The 22,320-nt window shown below is 41.5% G+C and overlaps 1 protein-coding gene across 6 annotated transcripts in view; it reads left to right on the forward strand.

The window, feature by feature from the left end:
- EML5 (EMAP like 5) overlaps positions 1-22,320 on the forward strand; it is a 150,664-nt gene that overhangs the window by 118,783 nt on the left and 9,561 nt on the right. For all 6 annotated transcript variants that reach the window (XM_061156472.1, XM_061156474.1, XM_061156473.1 and 3 more), the window contains exons 30-33: positions 2,084-2,182; positions 5,737-5,757; positions 15,750-15,923; positions 17,339-17,547. In XM_061156472.1, the coding sequence (XP_061012455.1) occupies positions 2,084-2,182; positions 5,737-5,757; positions 15,750-15,923; positions 17,339-17,547 (503 nt within the window). The remainder of the gene's footprint in view (positions 1-2,083; positions 2,183-5,736; positions 5,758-15,749; positions 15,924-17,338; positions 17,548-22,320) is intronic.

Here is a 22,320-nt window from a genome sequence, read left to right on the forward strand (position 1 = left end):
TTACATAAACTTATAAACTTCATAAAGTCAGAAAGTTGTTTTTCGTTCAGATGCTCAGTCGTGTCCCACTCTTTGTGACCCCCATGGACTGCAGCACACCATTCTTCCTTGTCCTTCACCATCTCCTGGGGCTTACTCAAACTCATGTGCGTTGAGTTGGTGATGCCATCCAACCATCTCGTCCTCTGTCTTTGAATCTGTCTTCAATCTGTCTTCTTTTCCTGCCTTCAATCTTTCCCAGCATCGGGGGTCTTTTTTAATGAGTAGGCTCTTCGCATCAGGTGGCCAGAGTATTGGAGCTTTAGCTTCAGCATCAGTCCTTCCAGTGAATATTCAGGACTGATCTCCTTTAGGATGGACTGGTGTGATCTCCTTGCAGCCCAAGGGACTCTCAAGAGTCTTCTGCAACACCACAGTTCAAAAGCATCAATTCTTTGGCACTCAGCTTTCTTTGTGGTCCAACTCTCACATCCATACATGACTACTGGAAAAACCATATCCTTGACTAGATGGACTTTTGTCAGCAAAGTAATGTCTCTGCTCTTTAATACACTGCCTGGGTTTGTCATAGCTTTTCTTCCAAGGGGCAAGCGTCTTTTAATTTCATGGTTGCAGTCACCGTCTGCAGTGATTTTGGGCCCAACAAAATAGTCTGTCACTGTTTGCATTGAAGATACGGCTTATCTAGTGCAAACATTTCTGGCTTTTTTTTCCTCTGGTAGCTTCACTGTAATTAGGTAGAATGGATTATATGAGTCATAATCCCCTACCCCTGGTTAGTATTAATCATTAATATGGTAAGTTTCCTTAAAGAAAAGATTCATCAAGATTACACAAATCAATGGTAATTTTCTATTCAATACTTTAGGTCATTAAAAAATACCTCTTATTAATAGAAAATCCTCTTTGAGGCTTCATTATCCTTCACAGAGAATATAGAAGATAAGAAAGACACAGTACATAAGGATGAAAGTATAAATACACTTCCATATTTATACATGTAGCTTTCTTTAGTTTCTGGTTTTTAGTTACTCGCCTTCCTAATGATGGGATGCAGAGAGCCGGGGTAGAGGGACAACTAAGCCCCTGCCCAGCGGCCTCTCACCATTCTGGGGGTACGTTGCTATGCGTGTAGTCCAAGAAGTCCTGATCTGTTGGCTGATCTGCTGATTTAGTCAGTAGCGCATATAATTATTTGTTCCTTTAACTGAACACAGCCCTGGGAAGTATGAAGCACGTTTTACTTTGAGAAGGAGTTCAGAAGTAGTGATAGGTATACTAAAGGTTACTTAAATTTTTTCTCTGGTTTTGTCTTGCTCTTTGGAGGACCTAGTAGTGTCAGCGGTGCCCGCTGATCTGGACCGCCTGCCACCCGGGCCCCCTTCCCCGCCTCCCCGTTCCACGTGCAGGAGCCTCCCCTTCTGGCCTCCTGCACAGTCGTAGTCTGCCACGGCCTCTTCACTGTCACTGCTACTAGATGGATCGTATTACTTCTTTGGTCAGAATTTTTTCAGTACCTCCCCACTGACTACAGAATAAATATAAAATTTAATAACAGGGTTGTTTTCAAAATCCTCTGTGATTCTAGTTCAAACTTGCCTGTCCAACGATATTTCTCACTTTTCTTTTTTGTTACCCTGTATTTCAGCCAAACGAGCCATCTGTATGCATACCCACGGCTTCCCTGCCTTTGTATCTTTGCTTCAAGTATTCCTCCTCCTGAAACGCCTGCCCCAACCACATTCACATTTCCAGAATCTGTCGTGTCAGTTCAGGAGTGCCGTCTGTTCGTAAGAAGAACAGACCATTGCGTATTTCCATAAATAACGCTTTGATCTTCAACTCTTGTGGCGCTTGATGTCTCCAACGTGGTTTTACATGGGTTATGCCGTTCAGGGTTCTGCTGCTTTAAGGATTTCTCAGTCACGTTTACATCCGTAGGATGAAGTATATATATTATGCTCAAAAAATATATGTTAAATAAGCAAGGAAGTTAAACAGCAGTCTATTACTCTGAGTAAAGTGCATTTGACTATTTCACGTTAAAGTTTTCAAATTTAATTTTCAAATTCTTTTTTTATAGGGACTCAGAGTTTTTATCAGGAACATAATGATGATATTCTGTGCCTCACTGTAAATCAGCACCCCAAATTTATCAACATAGTGGCAACTGGCCAAGTAGGTATGTTTCTGTATTTTAAAAAGAAATAGTGTTAAGTAATTGTCTTGTTTAAATTAATTCAGTATCCTAGGGGGAAAAGACTAAAACATTTTTGTGTGTTGTTTGAAATGCATTTGTACATGAAGCACACATCCAGTTTTACCTATTATTTGCTTCCAGGTACCTTTCTTTCACTTTGTTTATCTGTGTTGGTTCAGACAGTTCAGAATGAAGGGCAATGTATTTTATGGTGGTTGAAATAGTTGGATTTAATCCTTCAGTAGAAATTTCTGAGCAGCAGAAAGTTTTAATTTAATAGCATGTGAAGCAGGAAGGAAGAGTCTGAGGCAGGAGTGGTAAGTAAGAGGAGCTGAGAAGTAACTGTCCGAGAGGGCAGAGCCTCTGCCTCGGCCGGGGACACTCTGGCAAGAGGAGAAGCCGAGCCTGTGCCTTGTCGGTGAGCCCTTCTGCCCTTTCCTTTGGCGGTGATCGGATTTGCCAACTGTTTTTGAAACCCCCTGTCTTGCTACTTTCTTTCAACTCTCTAGAAAACTTTGACAAAGGTCATAACTCCACAAGCAAAATGAGAGGGTGGCAGTTCTCTTTAGGACGTATCTACCAGTAATTGATCACTAGGACTACTACGTAATAGACCTGATCACTGAGATCTTCACAACCCTTGTATAGTTTGTAAAAATGATCAGAATCTTTGGGTTTGTTGGATTTCAGTGAACCTCAATGGCTAAGGCAACTTTCCAGGTGTTTTCCCCTTCTTGAATAGATATTTTATGCTTTAATATGATCAGTTAGAAACTTGTTCTCTGTTGTCTATTAGTTCTACAGTTATGCCACAAAGACCATTGTAATCTTCCTTTCTGTAAAAATTTTCTCCTTTTAAAAAGAAAGTAGGTCAGTTCTTAACCTGTTACATAACAGTATTCTAAGCTTTGAATTTATTATTTATTTACATTTTATTGATGTATAGTTGATATGTGATGTGTTAGATTCTGATGTACAGCAGGGTAGTTCAGTTCTTTTCTGTTAGGGGTTATCACAGGATATTGAGTATAGTTCTCTGTGGTATATAGTAGGACCTTGTTTTTCATCTGTCTTACATATAGTAGTTTGTATCTGCTAATCCCAAACTTCCAATTTATCCCTCCCCCATGTCCTTTCTCCTTTGGTAACCGTAAATTTGTGTTCTATGTCTGTGAGTCTGTTTCTGTAAAATAAACTAATTTGTGTCATATTTTAGATTCCACATATATGTGATGTCATATGGAATTTGTCTTTCTCTTTTTGACTGACCTCACTTAGTATGATAATCTCTGGATCCATGCATGTTGCTGCAGATGGCACCATTGCATTCTTTTTTATGGCTGAGTAGTATTCCATTGTGTATATATGTACCACATCTTCTTCAACCATTCATCTGCTGATGGACATTTAGGTTGCTTCCATGTCTTAGCTCTTATAAATAGTGCTGCTGTGAACATTAGGATGCATGTATCTTTTCAAAGTGGAGTTTTCTCTGGATATATGCCCAGGAGTGGGATTGCTGGATCACATGGCAACTCTTGTTCTTAGTTTCTTAAAGAATTGCATACTGTTTTCCATAGTGGCTATACACCAGTTTACATTCCTAGCAACAGTGCCCTCTGGAAGAGGAAATGGCAACCCACTCCAGTATTCTTGCCTGGAGAATTCCGTGGACAAAGGAGTCTTGTGGGCTGCAGTCCCTGGGGTCACAGAATCAGCCACAACTGAAGGACTAAGACATACATGTGTACTAACATTGTAGAAGGGTTCCCTTCCCTCCACATCCTTGCAGTAATTGTAGACTGTCTGATGGTAGCCACTGTGACCTGTATGAAGTGAGTGGTTTGCGTTTCCCTAATGATTTGTGATACTGAACTGTGTCTTTGGAGACGTGTCTGCTTAGGTCTTCTGTCCGATTTTTGATGGGGTTGTTTGTTTTTTGTCATTCAGTTCTATGAGCTGTGTATATATTTTGGAAATTAAGCCCTGTTGGTCAAGTTATTTGCAAATATTTTCTTCCAATCTATAGCTTGTCTTTTCATTTTATTTATGGTTTCCTTTGCTATGCAAAGCTTCTAAATTTCCTTAGGTCCCATTTGTTTATTTTTGCTTTTATTTCTATTGCCTTGGTAAATTGACCTAAGAAACCATTGAGTAATGGTTCCTTTGCATCATTTTACTTGTATCAATGTTTCTCTGACTTCAAGAATTTAGGAGAAACAGTTATCTATTGTGGGCCTGAAGGAATGTTTTTATATGTAAGTGTTCCTAACCTCTCATTAGGAAGCTCTGTTATAAAGTGCTTCCTCATATAGAACAGAAATCTGTTTCTCTTTCATTGCAATTCACCGGTCCTCATTTTGGGGCACCTAGAATATTTAGACCTGTGATGGTTAGGTCTTTATCTGTACTTTTTATCTGCCTCAGGCCCACAGATATTCCAGGATAAGCCTGTTTTCCAAAACCAAAACCCTCAGTTTTAAACTGTTTTTCATGTGACATAGTTTCAAGTACTGTGATCATTTGGTGGTCATCAGAGCATGTTCAAATCTAAAAGTGGTATATCCTGACTGGTCTTCTCAGCAAAGTCAAGTACTATATTGCCTTTTCTCTCATATTCCAGGTCAGGACACAGTACATCTACATTATCAATATGTCCTTGAAACAATAATTTCATAGGCTTCCCAGATGGCGCTAGTGGTAAAGAACCTGCCTGCCAGTGCAGGGGACATAAGAGACATGGGTTCAGTCCCTGGGTTGGGAAGATCCCCTGGAGAAGGAAATGGCAAACCACTCCAGTATCCTTGCCTGGAAAATCTCACAGACAGAGGAACCTGGCAGGCTACAGTCCATAGAGTCACACAGAGTCGGACACAACTGACACAACCTTTTCATCTATCTAGAAAAGGTTTCTAAATTTTTCTGCTTTCTTTCTTGCTAAAGATCATTGACTCTAAAATTTTGATTAATATAAGTATTTCTACTGTAAATACAATGAATTTCATATTTTCTTTTTTGGCAATCTTTTACTCATACAGAAAATGTTTAGTTAAAAAAAACAAGAAAGGGGTTAGTTTGTGGCCTGAGTTAAGAGCCTTCCTTTCCTTGAGTTACATGTCAACTTTTACCATCATTTCTTTCAGATGATTTAAATCTGATTCTTCCCTTCAGGTAGAGCTATATGAAAGCCCAAAGGATCTATTAACAGGGCATTTGTAAACCAAAATAAAGTCATATCAATTTTAAACCATATCAGTATTATTTTAAACATTTTCATAATTTCATGTAACTCACTAAAGGAAATACTGATCTAAAGATTGAAAGGTCATACACATATAATATTAATATGCATATATAATTGAAATTAGTGGCTTCACTTACAGTGTACTCAGTTTTACATAATGAAATTAATTTTGTATGTGACAATTATTTAAATTATTTAAAATTATGTTATGGTAATTGAGTTTTAATAAATTTTGCATATAGTGTTTTTGTTGTTTCTGGATAATTATTTTTCTGCTACTTTTCCATTATAGGTGATTCAGCAGACATGTCAGGTAAGGAAATTTATCACTTTCTATTTTACTCGTATTGTTAAGTAGTGATAGCCTACATTTTTATAGAGTAATAAGACAGTTGAACTATTTTGGGTTTTTTAAAAGTCAAGAATATATCATTTTAATGTCATGATACTGTCAGTAATTTTTTTTTAAACTGATATATTTTGACTTTCTTAGTGTGCTCAGAATTGTTGTAAGCACTTTACTTGTATTACCTCTTTAGTCGTCACAAGAATTCTCCATAGTAGGTATTGACTTACCAATATCATATAGCTGGTAGGAATAAAGGTGGGGCTAAAACTTGATCCTAAGTATGAATCAGTAAATTTTATTGCCTAGAAATAAAAATTTTTCAATGACTATTTTTATATAACCCATCAAAATTATTGCATATGTTAGATCAACAGAACATTTAAAGATTTGAAAAAAACTTTTTATTATTGAATTTGACCATGACTTTGTGAAGTTACAAAGCTCTTAGATGAACAAATGCATGTCGGTTGTTTTTAGATATTATAATAGCTAGGCTTTTTCAACTAAATTTCAGTTCATATAATATAGTAAGAATTAACAGTCTGATAAGAAACATTTCCCAGTGATTTGTATCCATTTCCTTCTCCTCCAGGATAAAGCATGATTTTGTGATTTGACTATTTAACCACAGATGTATACAGCACAGCAGACAAGGGCCTTGCTCTTGGGCTACACTCAAGAGCAGAGGTTAGCAGACTTGGAGCTCTTGGGCCAGACGTGCCCACCACCTGTTTTTGTACAACCCGTGACTGAGTACAGTTTATAGTCATTTAAATAGTTGGAAAATATCAAAGAAAGAACAGAATCTCACACAACATGAGAAGCGTATGGAATACAGGTTTCAGTGTCCACAGATGGGGTTTCTGGACGTGGCCCTGCTTGTTCCTCACTTGCTGACCGTGGCGGCTTTGGCGCTCTCATGGCAGGGTTGCAGCAGAGACTGTTGTTAACACTTATTGCTTTCCCGTGCAGCTTGGCACACGACAGACTGCAGGGATTCTGTTTTAAGGCCTGACAGGTTTTGAGTGCTACGTATATTGCTCTATTCCACAGCATTTTGTTGTGTATAGTTGGTATACAGCATTACATAACTTTCAGGTATACAACATTGTGATCCATTTTTTATAGCTTATATACCACTATAAGTTAATACAAGATAGAGGCTATAATTCCCCTGTGCTATACAACATATCCTTACCTGTTTTACACAAAACAGCTTGTGTCCTTAATCTCCTACCCCCAACCTGCCCCACCCGCTTCCCTCTCTCCTTAGGTCACCAGTTTGTTTTCTGTGTCTGTGAGTCTGTTCTGGTTTGCATATCCGTTCGTTTGTTTTGTTTTTTAGATTCTACATATAGGTGATATCGCACAGTATCTGTCTTTCTCTATCTGACTGACTTCACTAAATATAACCTTTTTTAGGTGTATCCACTTTGCTGCCATTTTGGTTTTTTTAAGCATTGTATATCATGGCAAAACAAGAGAGGGGAAAGGAAGAATAGACTTTGAATGTCAAACTATAAAGGCAGAGTGAAGTGTGGATCTTGTTGTCAAATGAGATGGTAAAACATTGTGCTTTTTATGCAGTGATACTGTAGCTGTGCTGAAAGAATACAGTATATGTCAACATCTTCACACTGACTTTACTGCAATATCCCCAGGTCACAGGAGAGCAAAAATCAGAAAAACTAGGAACTTTAAAACAGTATCTTGAGACTTCCTTGGCGGTCCAGTGTCTGGGACTCCAGGCTTCCACTGCAGGAAGCTCAGGTTCAATCCCTGGTCAGGGAGCTAGGATCCTGCATGCAGTGTGGTGTGGCCAAAAATAAATAAATAAAATTAAATTTTAAAAAATTATTTAAAAAACACATATCTCATCACAACAGTATTTCTTCAAAAATAAAAATAAAATATGGCTAAAACCTAAGTAAGGTTCTGAATGACTCATTTGTTAGCTAATTAAGACAAGCTGTTTATTGGTGGCTTAGTTAAGTCATGTTTGACTGCAATGAATGAGTGTCCAGGGAAGATAAACTTGTTTAAGACTATTAGCTTTTTGCCAAGAACCATTGCTAAAACAATTGAGGGCTTTGTGAACAACATCAGTAGTCCGTAAAAACAGGCAAAAAAGGGGGCAGATGATTCTGAATGGTTTCCCTTGGTTCTTGTTAGGTTGACAGATGTTGCCAATTGTTTATTTGAGGCATCAGTGCTGACTTTTAAGTGACAGTTTGCCTCCATAAATGGTCTCCATGGAACAACTTGAAAAGATAATATTTTCAAATAGCTTAAGAAAATATTAATTCAGTACAACCTGAAGTGCAATCTGTTAAGATGTACCTCAACTGAGGATGGTAAAAATATGTGTGGAGCTAGAGCAGAAAAGAGGATAGTTTGTAAAATTTACAAGGCTTATGAACTTTAAAGGCACTTGAAGCCTATGGTTTATTCACTGTGTTAGTCCTCAGCAGATGCTTTGTGAAAAATATTTCAATCTATCATGTACAATTGAACCTCAGTATTTTGTTTTTGAGAGTCCGCAGTTAACTTTATTTGCTCTCACAGCCTTAAGCATCGTCAGTTCCATTGACTTCTGTCAGAAATAGAAGGCGAATGTCCAGACTTCCCCTACCACAGCAGTGCAGTGGTTTAGCAGTGGTAGCATTTTTTTTGTTCTTTGCAATTTCTGTCACTCAGAGACCGGACTGAAATTTTTCTTGAGACGAACTGCCCGCAGTCTCTTATTATGGAAAACTGGATGGCTTTGGAAATGAGTTTTTGCTGCAGATTCGATAATGTTTCTTAATGATTCAACCTGAAATTACAAGGAAGCTACAGTTAGACACTTTGAAATTACAGTGCTTGTGTGTGAAGCGTACACCGCAGGAAAGTCATTCGATGACAACTAGTCTTTGAATCACAAGTCACACCAAACTGCACTGTGTACGTCTCATACTGTTAGAAATTAAGACACCAGATTCCCTTTCCCACACAAATTTGCAGCAAGTATATTTTCTGGGCTCAATTTTCAGTTCCAGCAGCATTTTTTTTAGATCTTGATACAAGTGTAAAGAAAATTGCCATATTTTAAAAATCTGTTTAACTGTACAGTTGAGGAACTTCCACCTAACCTTCAATTTATAGTTGTTATTCTGTAATATAATACATGCTAAAAAGACAAACATCAGGCCAGAACTCTAAAACAATTTTCTGAATGCCTTCCAAGTGATTAACATGTTCAGTTAAAATCATTTGCTTTTTGATTGATATTCATATTTGACAGTACCTATCTGTGAGACATTGTCTGAGTTGAAAATCATTATAGGTCATCATTAACAGATGAACATTTGTAATTCTTTTAAAAAATAAAGAACATTGACTTTGAACCCCACTTAAGTGGATTAATATCCCCCCTCAAAAAAATTAATTCTTACTAGTAGATCAATATAAGAATTTTCACTAAGTGAATTTCATCAATAAAAATTTTGTGGAAATTTGTTTTCCACAAAAGAAGATTGTTTTCTTTTTTTACATAAGAACCTGCATAATATCTTCAATTTTGTCACTTTTACAGTAAAAGTTTGCTGAGTCCTACTCTAGAGGGAGACAGGCAATAAATAAGTACAGTTTTTAAAATAACATGATCTAAGATGGTGATAAACATGATAAAAAAAAACAACAGGGTAATAGCAACAAAACTTTTTTTTTTTCAGAAGTAGTACGATTTAGCTAGGCCAAAATGATACTAAACAGTGACAGCCGAAGGGTGATCTGAGGCCTCCAGACTCAGGCCTGGTTTGAGACTCCTAGACCACCCACACCTTCAGGGGTCCTAGAGGATTAAGGCACGGTGGTTCTAGATCTATGTCTCTTTCAAAGCACTGCTCTGGGGGTCACACAGCTACTGCCCAGGGCAGCCTGCTGAGGACTCAGAGGCCAAGATTTGTTATTGGGGGCTGATCACAAAGCCACAGCGACTGAAATAGCGTACTCCCAGGAGAAAGCAGGAACTCAGTGCCCCAGATGGACAGAATAGCCTTATCAACACAGGAAACTTTTCAAAAGTCAGGTTCTTACACATTAGCAAGTAGGCCATTCTAGTGATAGTGAATTCAGTCCTGCTTGTGTTAACTCTTTGCTGTGGAGGCCCTAAAGCTGAATCAAAAAACAGGAAGGTTAGTATGACTGGAGTAAGGCCTCTGAAATGAACTTTGAAAGAGGTTGGGTCAGTCACGTGGGGATTTGCAGGTCATAGAGAGGAGTTTGGATTCCTGCTAAGTACAGAGTCCATCACCGGAGAGTTATAGGCAAGGGAGTTTATGTGATCTAATTTATAGTCTGAGTACATCACTCACTGCACTATTAAGAATATAGAGAGGGAAGAGCCTCCAGAAAATTGGGAGGCTCTTGCAGTAGTCCAAGCAAAAGACATTTTAAACTAGGATGGTAGGAGAGAAAATAGAACTAGACAAAGATGGCTTAGATTTTAGAGGTGGATCCAGCAGTTTTTCTGATAAACTGGGTGTAGAGGCATGGTGGAAAGTGAGGAATCAAGACTAACAATTTCTTGCTTGAGCAGCTGGCTGGATGAGATGGGGGAGTACTTTGGGAGAGAGAGGTGGGCAGGAAGAAATTATCTGCAGTCATTAGGAATGAAGGGAGTGTAAGTTCAGATGCAGGAAAGCTGGTAGGTTTGGAGGTGGGGAAATAGGATCCTCTCTGACGGCCTTCGCTGATATTTCATCATCTGAGGGTGAGGGGGTGGTGAAGCCGTGGGAGACGTTTCAAAACTCCCACTTTGGAATGTGGGAGAGTAAATGTATGTATTAGAGAAAGTATGGTCTAATTACTATCTGAGTACAATAGTTGGGTTTTGAGTACACCCTAAGGGAACATCTTTTGTCTCTGGCAGAGTTTTTTCAGCCCACCTAAGACTGTGTGAGGAGGTAAGAATCTGACACTTTGGATCCTTAAGGCAAGTCAAGGAGAGAGAGCTCTTTCTGGTATAGGTCACTATTTGTCCCGATAGGCAGTTCATTAAATGACTTAGTAGTCTTCCATGGGCCCTCTCATGACCGAAAAGAAGGAAATGGATTATCTCCCAGGAGTGCAGAGGGAGGGTGCCTGTCTGCCTTTGCTGATTCAGGAGCCCCAGTGTGCTTCCCAGGCCTCCCCTCACTGGCTTCACCCACGACGCTCCTGTATTTGTGTTATAGAAGGGTTGCAGTTACATGCTTCCTTGCCTTTTCATCAAGTGGGAAAGAGAAAAAAATCCTTTTTCAAAACCACGACCTAAAATCAGTGCTTCCTGGGACTTCCCTGCATGGTCCAGTGACTAAGACCTCTCACTCCCAATGCAGGGAGCGCAGGATTGAGCCCTGGTTAAGGAACTTGATCCCACATGTCGCAACTAAGACCCAGTGCAGCCAAATAAATGAATATTTTTAAAAATAATAATAAAATTAGTACTGCCTTTTAGCCTGAGTGAGTCATTTTAAGATGTGCACAAAGCCCTGAACTGAATCATTGATGTCAGGGGTGAGGGGATGGGACGGGAAGGATTGGGGGCTGTGGGGAGGTCTTATCACAATGGGCGTAGACTATTAAGTTGACCATGCAGTGTATTTCCTCTGAATCGCTTGTATCGAATGAGGGAGGCATGGATTCCTAAATAAGATCAGAGCTTTATTAAGAAAGAAGGAAGGAAGGAATGCTGGGTCCAACGTTAGTGGTAATATTGTCCACTATAGAAGAAGTGAAGTGAAGTGAAGTCACTCAGTCATGTCTGACTCTTTGCGACCTCATGGACTGTAGCCCACGAGGTTCCTCCATCCATCGGATTTTCCAGGCAAGAATACTGGAATGGGTTGCCATTTCCTTCTCCAGGAGATCTTCCTGACCCAGGGATCAAACCCAGGTCTCCCGCATTATAGGCAGATGCTTTTTACCATCTCAGCCATTGGTACACTTAATGGTCCATATTAAAACTTTGTTTTTAAAATGCACTGTTTACTGTATTACATCAAGGCAAACTAGGGGATGAAAAAAAAAAATCCTTTAAAACTTTTTTATGAAATCCATTTGTAATTTTAAGAGACCCTTAGGGGCTTCCCTGGTGGCTCCATTGTAAAGAATCCACCTGCCAACGCAGGAGACACAGGTTTGACCCCTGGTCTGGGAAGATCCCACATGCCGTGGAGCAAGTAAACCCAGGCACCACAACTCCTGAGTCTGTGCCCTGGAGCCCGGGAGCCGCAACTCCTGAGCCCACGTGCCTCAGCTGCTGAAGGGCCTGGAGCTCTGCGCGGCCTAGAGCGCACGCACCGCAGCAAGAGAGGCCCCCGCAGCGAGCAGCCCGTGCACCGCAGCAAGAGAGGCCCGCGCAGCGAGAAGCCCGTGCACCGCGGCTGGAGAGGCCCCGCAGCGAGAAGCCCGTGCACCGCGGCTAGAGAGGCCCGCGCAGCGAGAAGCCCGTGCACCGCAGCAAGAGAGGCCCGCGCAGCGAGAAGCCCGTGCACCGCGGCTGGAGAGGCCCGCGCAGCGAGAAGCCCGTGCACCGCGGCTGGAGAGGCCCCGCAGTGAGAAGCCCGTGCACCGCGGCTGGAGAGGCCCCGCAGCGAGAAGCCCGTGCACCGCGGCTGGAGAGGCCCCGCAGCGAGAAGCCCGTGCGCCGCAGCAAGAGAGGCCCGCGCAGCGAGAAGCCCGTGCACCGCGGCTGGAGAGGCCCGCGCAGCGAGAAGCCCGTGCACCGCGGCTGGAGAGGCCCCGCAGCGAGAAGCCCGTGCGCCGCAGCAAGAGAGGCCCGCGCAGCGAGAAGCCCGTGCACCGCGGCTGGAGAGGCCCGCGCAGCGAGAAGCCCGTGCACCGCGGCTGGAGAGGCCCCGCAGTGAGAAGCCCGTGCACCGCGGCTGGAGAGGCCCCGCAGCGAGAAGCCCGCGCGCCGCGGCTGGAGAGGCCCCGCAGCGAGAAGCCCGCGCGCCGCGGCTGGAGAGGCCCCGCAGCGAGAAGCCCGCGCGCCGCGGCTGGAGAGGCCCGCGCAGCGAGAAGCCCGCGCGCCGCGGCTGGAGAGGCCCGCGCAGCGAGAAGCCCGCGCGCCGCGGCTGGAGAGGCCCGCGCAGCGAGAAGCCCGCGCGCCGCGGCTGGAGAGGCCCGCGCAGCGAGAAGCCCGCGCGCCGCGGCTGGAGAGGCCCGCGCAGCGAGAAGCCCGCGCGCCGCGGCTGGAGAGGCCCGCGCAGCGAGAAGCCCGCGCGCCGCGGCTGGAGAGGCCCCGCAGCGAGAAGCCCGCGCGCCACGGCTAGAGAGGAGCTCTGCAGCCGCAAGGACCCGGCGCAGCTGTAAATAAACTAATAAAGTTATTTAAGAGAGAGAGGGACCCTATGGCATCTGTGTTCTGGAGACGGAGAGTGAAGAATGGTTTCGGATCGTTGGTAGGGTTGATTTTCTGGAGAAAGTCAATGTGGGAACGGCAGGAATAGAAGCTAGGTGCTGACAGCACGCACCTCTAGAGGCTGGCTCTGCCAGCACTGAGCTGTGTGACCCAGGGCAAGGCACTTCACTTTTCGAGGCTGAGTACACAGGAGCACAGAACCGCCCAGAAGCAGGGATTAGAAAGGATGAGATGTCCTGGTAATATGCCAAGTCCATGAGACGTGCCCGTCTGGTGACCTACAGGAAGGGCAGAAACAGGAGTAGTATCTCTGCTATTCCAGCATCATGCATGACCACTTCAAATTACAGGAGAAAGGCAAACAACATAACTTAAACTTTCGTAAGGTAGACTTTAAGAATGTCCAGTAATTTTAACCTTAAATATTGCTACCGATGTAAGTTTAGAGCACTCTAAATGTGTAACAGTCTCATAACATAGTCATACCTATATGTTTTAAGACGTAAATTCTTGGTATAAGTTCTTACCATCTCATTTGATTTTTTTTATAAGTTTGAAAAGTTGAGTAATTGAGTTTACTTAAAATTACTTGCTATTTAAATTTTAGATAAATGTAATTCTAATTTATGAAATATTAAATTTGGAGGATATAGAGTGCTCTTTCTTAAAAATCCATTAGCTACATCATCACATTTAGACAAATACAGTATATGGATTGCCCACAGTTTCTTTTTATAGATATAAAACCATTTCTGTATTACAGAAGACCTGTTTTTTTTTTTTCCTATGACAACATTGTAAATCAATTATACTTCAATTTTAAAAAGGAAATACAAGTAAACCTTTTAAGATGACAGAAGAAGTGAGTTTAGCGAAAAAATCGCAAAAATAAAAACGTTACAAATTTGCAGAGCATAGTAAAATGAGAAAAACCTTTGCCATACATGTACATGCTTATGTAGGTTAAAAATTATCTACGTCATGTCCATATGAAAATGTTAACTTCAGGATAAGGAAGAAATCATGTTCCTATCATGGCAGAGAAGTGAGACACAAACAAGTGTTAAAAATCTGATTTCTCTTTGGTAATACTCTGCTGCTGCTGCTGCTAAGTCGCTTCAGTCGTGTCCGACTCTGTGCGACCCCATAGACGGCAGCCCACCACATTCCACCGTCCCTGGGATTCTCCAGGCAAGAACACTTTAGTGGGTTGCCATTTCCTTCTCCAAGAAGACCTGTTTAGTATTTGTCACTGGCAAAAAATTATAGAATGATCTCCAGTATGTGTGTGTATATATAATATATATATGTATATATATTATATATCACCTAGCATTTCTTACTGAATTAAGTTTACCAGTTCCTCATATCCTTTCACTTTTATTGAATGAGGAACATTCTAATTTTAGTGCAGTGCTTAAATTATTGTGATCAATTTTTCACACATAAATGCTCTATTATGTGGTAAATTTTTATGTCTAGTTCCATGTTTTATTTTTTTTACAGTTGCATAAATCTTTGAACAATTTTTATTTAATGATACTCAAATTTAACTCCCTGGGTTAATATATTATAACCTTGTTTGAAGAACTGTCAACTTTAATTTATCATTGTATACTATAAATTGTAGATGGTGTAAAATACAGTCTAAATTTATCAGACTGTTTTCTTTAGAGACTAGAATTTCTTTCTGCATCAAGTGATTTTAAGACAGCTTGTCAATATGTAATATTTCTCTATTTTTGCAGTATTTGTAGCAGATTTATAATTTGAAGCAAATGCACTTCCATGTTTTAATTATTTTACTAAAAGTACTTGTGTTCTGAGACTGAACATAAGTCTGTTTCTTTTTATAGGGTGCCATTCATGAAAAAAGAACAATCCAAAACTATGATTTTTTTTTAACTTAGAAAATTCAGAGAACTGGGAAATCTTTTTAAGCAGTTAAAATGGCTACAAAGAAAAAAAGTATAATTTTTTAAAAGATAAGCAGTTGTATTTCTCCCATAAAATCCTGTGTTTTTTTTAAGAAATACTGTCTTATAGAGTGATATGCACTTAGCTTTTACCAGATGTATGTCTATTCGGTTGGAAATTTCCTTTGTGATCTCTTCATGTGATTTCCTCCCTATTGCCTTTCTCAATTTGTATTCACTTTTGGTCTCCTTCATATAACATAAGTATGTCTTGGTATTCCATTATTGTGTAATGTTTGTATATTTCTCCATAATATACATAATTATATAAAGATTTAACGTGTATCTAGAACATGCATTTTTTTGAAAAGTTGTTTAAAGTTGTGATTGCCTAATTTGTTTGTCTAATACCTATTTTCTCAAAAGTGTAATTGGACTATAGCCTGAGGACGTAGTCTGTATTTTTTCCCCTGTCTTTCCTTTCTCTTTCCTTTCCTTTCTTTAGCTTTAGTCTTAGTGTTGAGTTGTTTTTTACTGAGCACACACAGTCCTTTGGTGTGTGTTTTCCCGTGTTTCAGACGTGAGTCTGTGTCAGCCTTGGCAGGGAACCTCCGTGACGCGTGTGTCACCGCTGTCGGCTTCTGTCTGTCTAGCCACAGCGCCGTCCGTGCACGTCTGGGACGCCGTGAACAAGCAGACTCTGTCCATACTGAGATGCTACCACTCGAAGGGCGTGTGCTCGGTCAGCTTCAGCGCCACGGGGAAGCTCCTGCTGTCAGTGGGGCTGGACCCGGAGCACACAGTTACCATCTGGAGATGGCAAGAAGGTGGGCCTTTTCTCTTTGTAATTTAAATAAATAAAAATAGGGTGAAACGAATTTCCTATTTCATATTTGTATTAACTTGCTGATTGAAACCATTATTCCTTACAACCCTACTCAGTACACATACAAAGCTGTTGTAGGTGCGTTCCACTTTAAAAACCCAGTAAAATTGTAAACAAAGCATAAATTAATGAGTTACTAATATTAAAAATGATTCACTGCTCTCTCCATAAGAAATTGTGCTGAAAAGGGTCTTGTAATTATTATTTGGTTGGTTATAAAGGATCTTACTGAAGAATGGAAATGAATTATGTTGTAAGTGATAATGGAAGAGCAATAAGGTAATACTACTTCAGTACACTTCAGACAGAATTTTGCAGTTACAGAGCTGTTATAAAAAGTGAAATTCACCTTTCGGCCAGAACTGCCGTCTTCTAGTAATTCGCCAGAATGACCAACACAGAGGGCAAGAGGAGACGCACCTGCTGCATGTTCTCTAGGCTTTTAGAAAACAGGGACCTTTGTTGGTCCTTTGGCCACATCCTTGCAAATCTAGGATAAAGGTGATACTGTCGATATTGAGGGAACAGATACTGTTCAAAATGGAATGCCCCACAAATGACACCAGGGCAGAATGGGAGAGGCTGCAGTGTAACCCAGCGTGCTGTTTGACTTCATTGTAAACAAACGGCAAGATCCTTGCCAGGGACTTAACGTGTGCGCTGAGCATTTAAACTCACCGAGGGCCAGGATAGCTTCCTGAGATGCCTGAAGGAAAATGGTCAGAAAGAGGAGGAAGCCGGAGAGAAAAGGACCTGGGTGCAGCCGAAGCTCCAGCCGGTCCTCCCAGAGAGGCGCACTTCATGAGAACCAGTGGAGAGGGACCTGAACCGTGGGAGCCCATTCCCTGTGAATTCATGGCCTGATGGGCGTAAAGAAAATAAAGACCTGAACTGTGAAAAAATAAAAAGTGAAATTCATAGAACTACATGGAAGAAAAAAAAAGATAATGGTTCCTACAGGCTAAAATGCCCCTTAAATTACAATGAAGCTCTCCTTAAATCATACATCACTTGCAAAATGTGTAAAAAGGACGCTGGGCACTGGTAATCGTCTGTTGCGTGATTCCTAGGTAGCAGTGCAAGGGACAGGCCCTGTGCATGTGTGTGGAGGGGCGGGGGTGGTGGGGGTCGGCCTGCACCACGGGGCTTGTGGAATCAGCTCCCCCCGAGACTGAACCCCGGCCCTTGGCAGTGAGAGGCCGAGTCCTAACCACTGGAGTGCTCGCGAATTCCCTGCGCTTGCTCTATCAGCATTTGTTTTTTGAACTATATGTTTTCAATAACTGCTCAATCCTATAAAAAAACAACTTAGTTCTTATACTCACCTAGAAAATTCTGTTGTGTCTTTTTTCTCAGGTGCCAAAATTGCCAGCAGAGCTGGTCACAACCAGCGTATTTTTGTGGCTGAATTCCGACCAGATTCAGACTCCCAGTTTGTCTCTGTGGGAGTGAAGCACGTCAAGTTCTGGACCCTGGCAGGAAGAGCTCTTCTTAGCAAGAAAGGGCTCCTGAGCGCTCTGGAGGACGCCCGGATGCAGACCATGCTTGCTGTCGCGTTTGGTGCAGTATGTCTCTTAAATTGCCTGTGGTCGTGTAGCTGTGAATTCCCCAAGCTGGACTGTTTGGAATTTTCTTGCCTTAGATAAATGAGCCACATGAATGTTGTGTATATGACACTGTAGTCCACTAATTCTAGCCTGTGTCCTGGTCCTGCCTATATTTCATCTTTCCAGTTCTGATACTTTGAGAAGTCAGGGAGTGGGAAAGAAAGTTAATGAGGGAGAAAGGTTACGATGGAGACTTGAGTCCTTGGGCTGTGGCCATTCCCAGAAGCCTTCCCTAACTTTCTGTCACCCTGAGTCTCTGAGGTCCTAATAATTTGCCAGAATAAAAGATAAATTGTGACATATGATTTTCCAGTGTTTAAGAGGGTGCTTGGTTTAGGATTTCCTGTGCTTCCTGTCATCTTAACCCACTGCTTGTCCTGCGGTTGAAAGTGCTCGGGGCCGTGTCTCATCAGGGGAGGAAGGCGAGCATAGCCCTGCCCTGGTTTCCTGGGAAGGGCGCTCCCAAACCGTCTCTTCCCCACCCCCGTGCCACTGGGACTTCTGGTTTACACGACACTTCTCTTTCCTTTGAGGGCTTCCCTGGTGGCTCAGAGGGTAAAGCATCTACCTGTGATGCGGGAGACCCAGGTTTGATCCCTGGGTTGGGAAGATCCCCCGGAGAAGGAAATGGCAACCCACTCCAGTATTCTTGCCTAGAGAATCCCATGGACAGAGGAGCCTGGTGGGCTACAGTCCACAGGGTCACAAAGAGTCGGACACGACTGAGTGACTACACTTTCTTTCTTTCTTTCTTTCTCTCTTTTCTTTAATATCTTGTCCTGGCCAGGCTTTTTCAATCCTTTGGTGCATCAGAAACCTAAGTTGTTTTTCTTTGAGTATTTATGTTGGGTGTGTAATACTTGAAGGAAGAGAAGTATAATTCTAGAACCTTAAAACTTACATTTTTGAGGAAAAACACTGAAAATTCTCACTATGCCCTGTCAAACTTCAGCTAAATATCATGTAGTTTCTTAATACAAGACCAGTAATTTCCTTTCCAGATGGAAAACGTAGACACTGAAATGCTTGACATTATTATGCCCGTGCACATTAACTTTCTGCACATATAAAATTCCTTATTTAATCAATTGCCCATTCCCAATGGAAAATAAACTTGAAGATAAGCATTTTAGTTCTAATTTACTTTTTTATGTTTGAAGTGACAGTGCAAATCAGTGTGAATGTTTTGTTACATAACAAAATGGGTTAATGTTCATTGTATCTACTACTGTGGGCAAGAATCCCTTAGAAGAAATGGAGTAGCCCTCATAGTCAACAAAACAGTCTGAAATGCAGTACTTGGGTGTAGTCTCAAAAATGGCAGAATGATCTCTGTTCTATTCCAAGGCAAACCATTCATTATCACAATAATCCAACTCTATGCCCCAACCACTAGTACCGAACAATCTGAAGTTGAACGGTTCTATGAAGACCCACAAGACCATCTAGAACTAACGTCCAAAAAAGATGTCCTTTTCATTGTAGGGGACTAGAATGCAGAAGTAGGAAGTCAAGAGATACCTGGAGTAACAGGCAAGTTTGGCCTTGGAGTACAAAATGAAGCAGGACAAAGGCTAACAGAATTTTGCCAAGAGAACGCACTGGTCATAGCAAATACCCTCTTCCAGCAACACAAGAGATGACTCTATATATGGACATCATCACATGGTCAATACTGAAATCAGTTTGATTGTATCCTTTGCAGCCGAAGATGGAGAAGCTGTATACAGTCAGCCAAAAAAAGACCAGGAGCTGACTGTGGCTCAGATCATGAACTCCTTATTGCCAAATTCAGACTTAAATTGAAGAAAGTAGGGAAAACCACTAGACCATTCAAGTATGACCTAAATCAAATCCCTTATGATTATACAGTGGAAGTGACAAATAGATTCAAGGGATTAGATCTGATAGAGTGCCTGAAGAACTATGGATGGAGGTTCGTGACATTGTACACAAGGTGATGATGAAAACCATCCCCAAGACGAAGAAATGCAAAAAGGCTAAATGGCTGTCTGAGGAGGCCTTACAAATAGCTGTGAAAAGAAGAGAAGCTAAAGGAAAAGGAGAAAAGGAAAGATATTCCCATCTGAGTGCAGAGTTTCAAAGAAGAGCAAGGAGAGATAAGAAAGCCTTCCTAAGTGAACAATGCAAAGAAACAGAGGAAAACCATAGAATGGGAAGGACTAAAGATCTCGTCAAGAAAATTACAGACACCAAGGGAATATGTCATGCAAAGATGGGCTCAATAAAGGATAGAAATGGTATGGACCTAACAGAAGCAGAAGATATTAAGAAAAGGTGGAAAGAATACAACAGAAGAACTATACAAAAAAGATCTTCATGACCCAGATAATCACGATGACGTGACCACTCACCTAGAGACAGACATCCTGGACTGTGAAGTCAAGTGGGCCTTATGAAGCGTCACTGCGAACAAAGCTAGTGGAGGTGATGGAATTCCAGTTGAGCTATTTCAAATCCTAAAAGATGATGCTGTGAAAGTGCTGTACTCAATATGCCAGCAAATTTGGAAAACTCAGCAGTGGCCACAGGACTGGAAAAGGTCGGTTTTCATTCCAATCCCAAAGAAAGGCAATGCCAAAGAATGTTCAAACTACCGCACAATTGCACTCATCTCACACGCTAGTAAAGTAATGCTCAAAATTCTCCAAGTCAGGCTTCAACAGTATGTGAACCGAGAACTTCCAGATGTTCAAGCTGGATTTAGATCTCAGAGGAACCAGAGATCAAATTGCCAACATCTGTTGGATCAAAGAAAAAGCAAGAGAATTCCAGAAAAACATCTACTTCTGCTTCCTTGACTACACTAAAGCCTTTGTGTGGATCACAGCAAACTGTGAGAAATTCTTAAAGAGATGGGAATACCAGATCACCTGACCTGCCTCCTGAGAAATCTGTATGCAGGTTAAGAAGCGACAGTTAAAACCGGACATGGAACAATGGACTGGTTCCAAATTGGGATAGGAATATGTCAAGGCTGTTTATTGTCACCATGCTTGTTTCACTTATATGCAGAATACAGTGTGTGAAGTGCCAGACTGGATGAAGCACAAGCTGAAATCAAGGTTGCTGGAAGAAATATCAATAACCTCAGATATGCAGATGATACCACCCTTAGGGCAGAAAGTGAAGAGGAACTAAAGAGCTTGTTGATGAAAGTGAAAGAAGAGAGTGAAAAGCTGGCTTGAAACTCAACATTCAAAAAACCAAGATCATGGCATGCGGTCCCATCACTTCATGGCACGTAGACGGGGAAACCATGGAAACAGTGACAAACTTTAGTTTCTTGGGCTCCAAAATCACTGCAGATGGTGACTGCAAAGACGCTTGCTCCTTGGAAGAAAAGCTATGACCAAACCTAGATAGCATATTAAAAAGCAGAGACATTACTTTGCCAACAAAGGTCCGTCTAGTCAAGGCTGTGGTTTTTCCAGTGGTTATGTATGGATATGAGAGTTGGACTATAAAGAAAGCTGAGTGCTAAAGAATTGATGCTTTTGAACTGTGGCATTGGAGAAGACTCTTCAGAGTCCCTTGGACTGCTAGGAGATCCAACCAGTCCATCCTAAAGGAAATCAGTCCTGGGTGTTCATTGGAAGGACTGATGCTGAAGCTGAAGCTCCAATACTTTGGCCACCTGATGCAAAGGTGGCCTTGGAAAGACCCTTGGAAAGACTCCTTGGAAAAGACCCTGATGCTGGGAAAGATTGAACGTGGGAGGAGAAGCGGGTGATGGAGGATGAACTGATTGGATGGCATCACTGGCTTGATGGACATGAGATTGAGCAAGCTCTGGGAGTTGGTGATGGACAGGGAGGCCTGGCGTGCTGCAGTCCATGGGGTCGTAAAAGTCAGACACAACTGAGTGACTGAACTGAACAGAGTCAGTTTAAGCCTTTTTGAATATAATCTCCCCTGGTGGCTCAGTCAGTATAGAATCCGCCTCCAATGCAGGAGACCCAGGTTTTGATCCCTGGGTCGGAAGATCCCCTGGAAAAGGAAATGGCAACCCACTCCGGTACTCTTGCCTGGAAAACCGCATGGACAGAGAAGCCTGGTGGGCTACAGTTAATGGGGTTGCAAGAGTTGGAAACTACCTAACCACTAAACCACTGCCACGCGAGGAGCTGAGAGAAGAGCAGGGGAAGTAAAATGCTAGTTTTTAACGTTCCAGTCGCAGATAAGGCATAAATTAAAGATGCTCCTGTATCACAAGTGTCATCACTGTTTTCCAAATGTGAGTTATAGAGATTAAGCATAAACATGAGGAATTTGAAATAATATTAAATTGTTGTAGGGAAATTAAACATACAAACTAGTATTCTCAGAAAGATTAAAGAAAATTTGTTCTTGGTATATATCAAACCTTATTTTCTGATTGGTTCTTTGCATATTGTTTTTGGTGCAGGATCTTATACGAGTTGCTGTTAAAGGGAAGTTAAAATGAGACAAAATAGCACATAATGCAGGATTTGATTTCTCTTGTTTTTGCATAAATGAGCTATATCAAGATTGAAATTCTCGAAATCATCTAAAGCATTCTTAAACTTTTGGTATCTTAACAGATTTATCTCATTTTGGATTCATTGCAGAAATGCATTGACTTTTGTATTTTAAGAAATCATGGGAAATGTTAATTTTCATATACAACTGCAAAACTACTATTTCGCTACAGATAAGTTTCACCTTCCATGACAAAAATATTTTATC

Source organism: Dama dama, chromosome 12 (genome assembly GCF_033118175.1).
Source record: "Dama dama isolate Ldn47 chromosome 12, ASM3311817v1, whole genome shotgun sequence".
Lineage (NCBI taxonomy): Eukaryota > Metazoa > Chordata > Mammalia > Artiodactyla > Cervidae > Dama > Dama dama.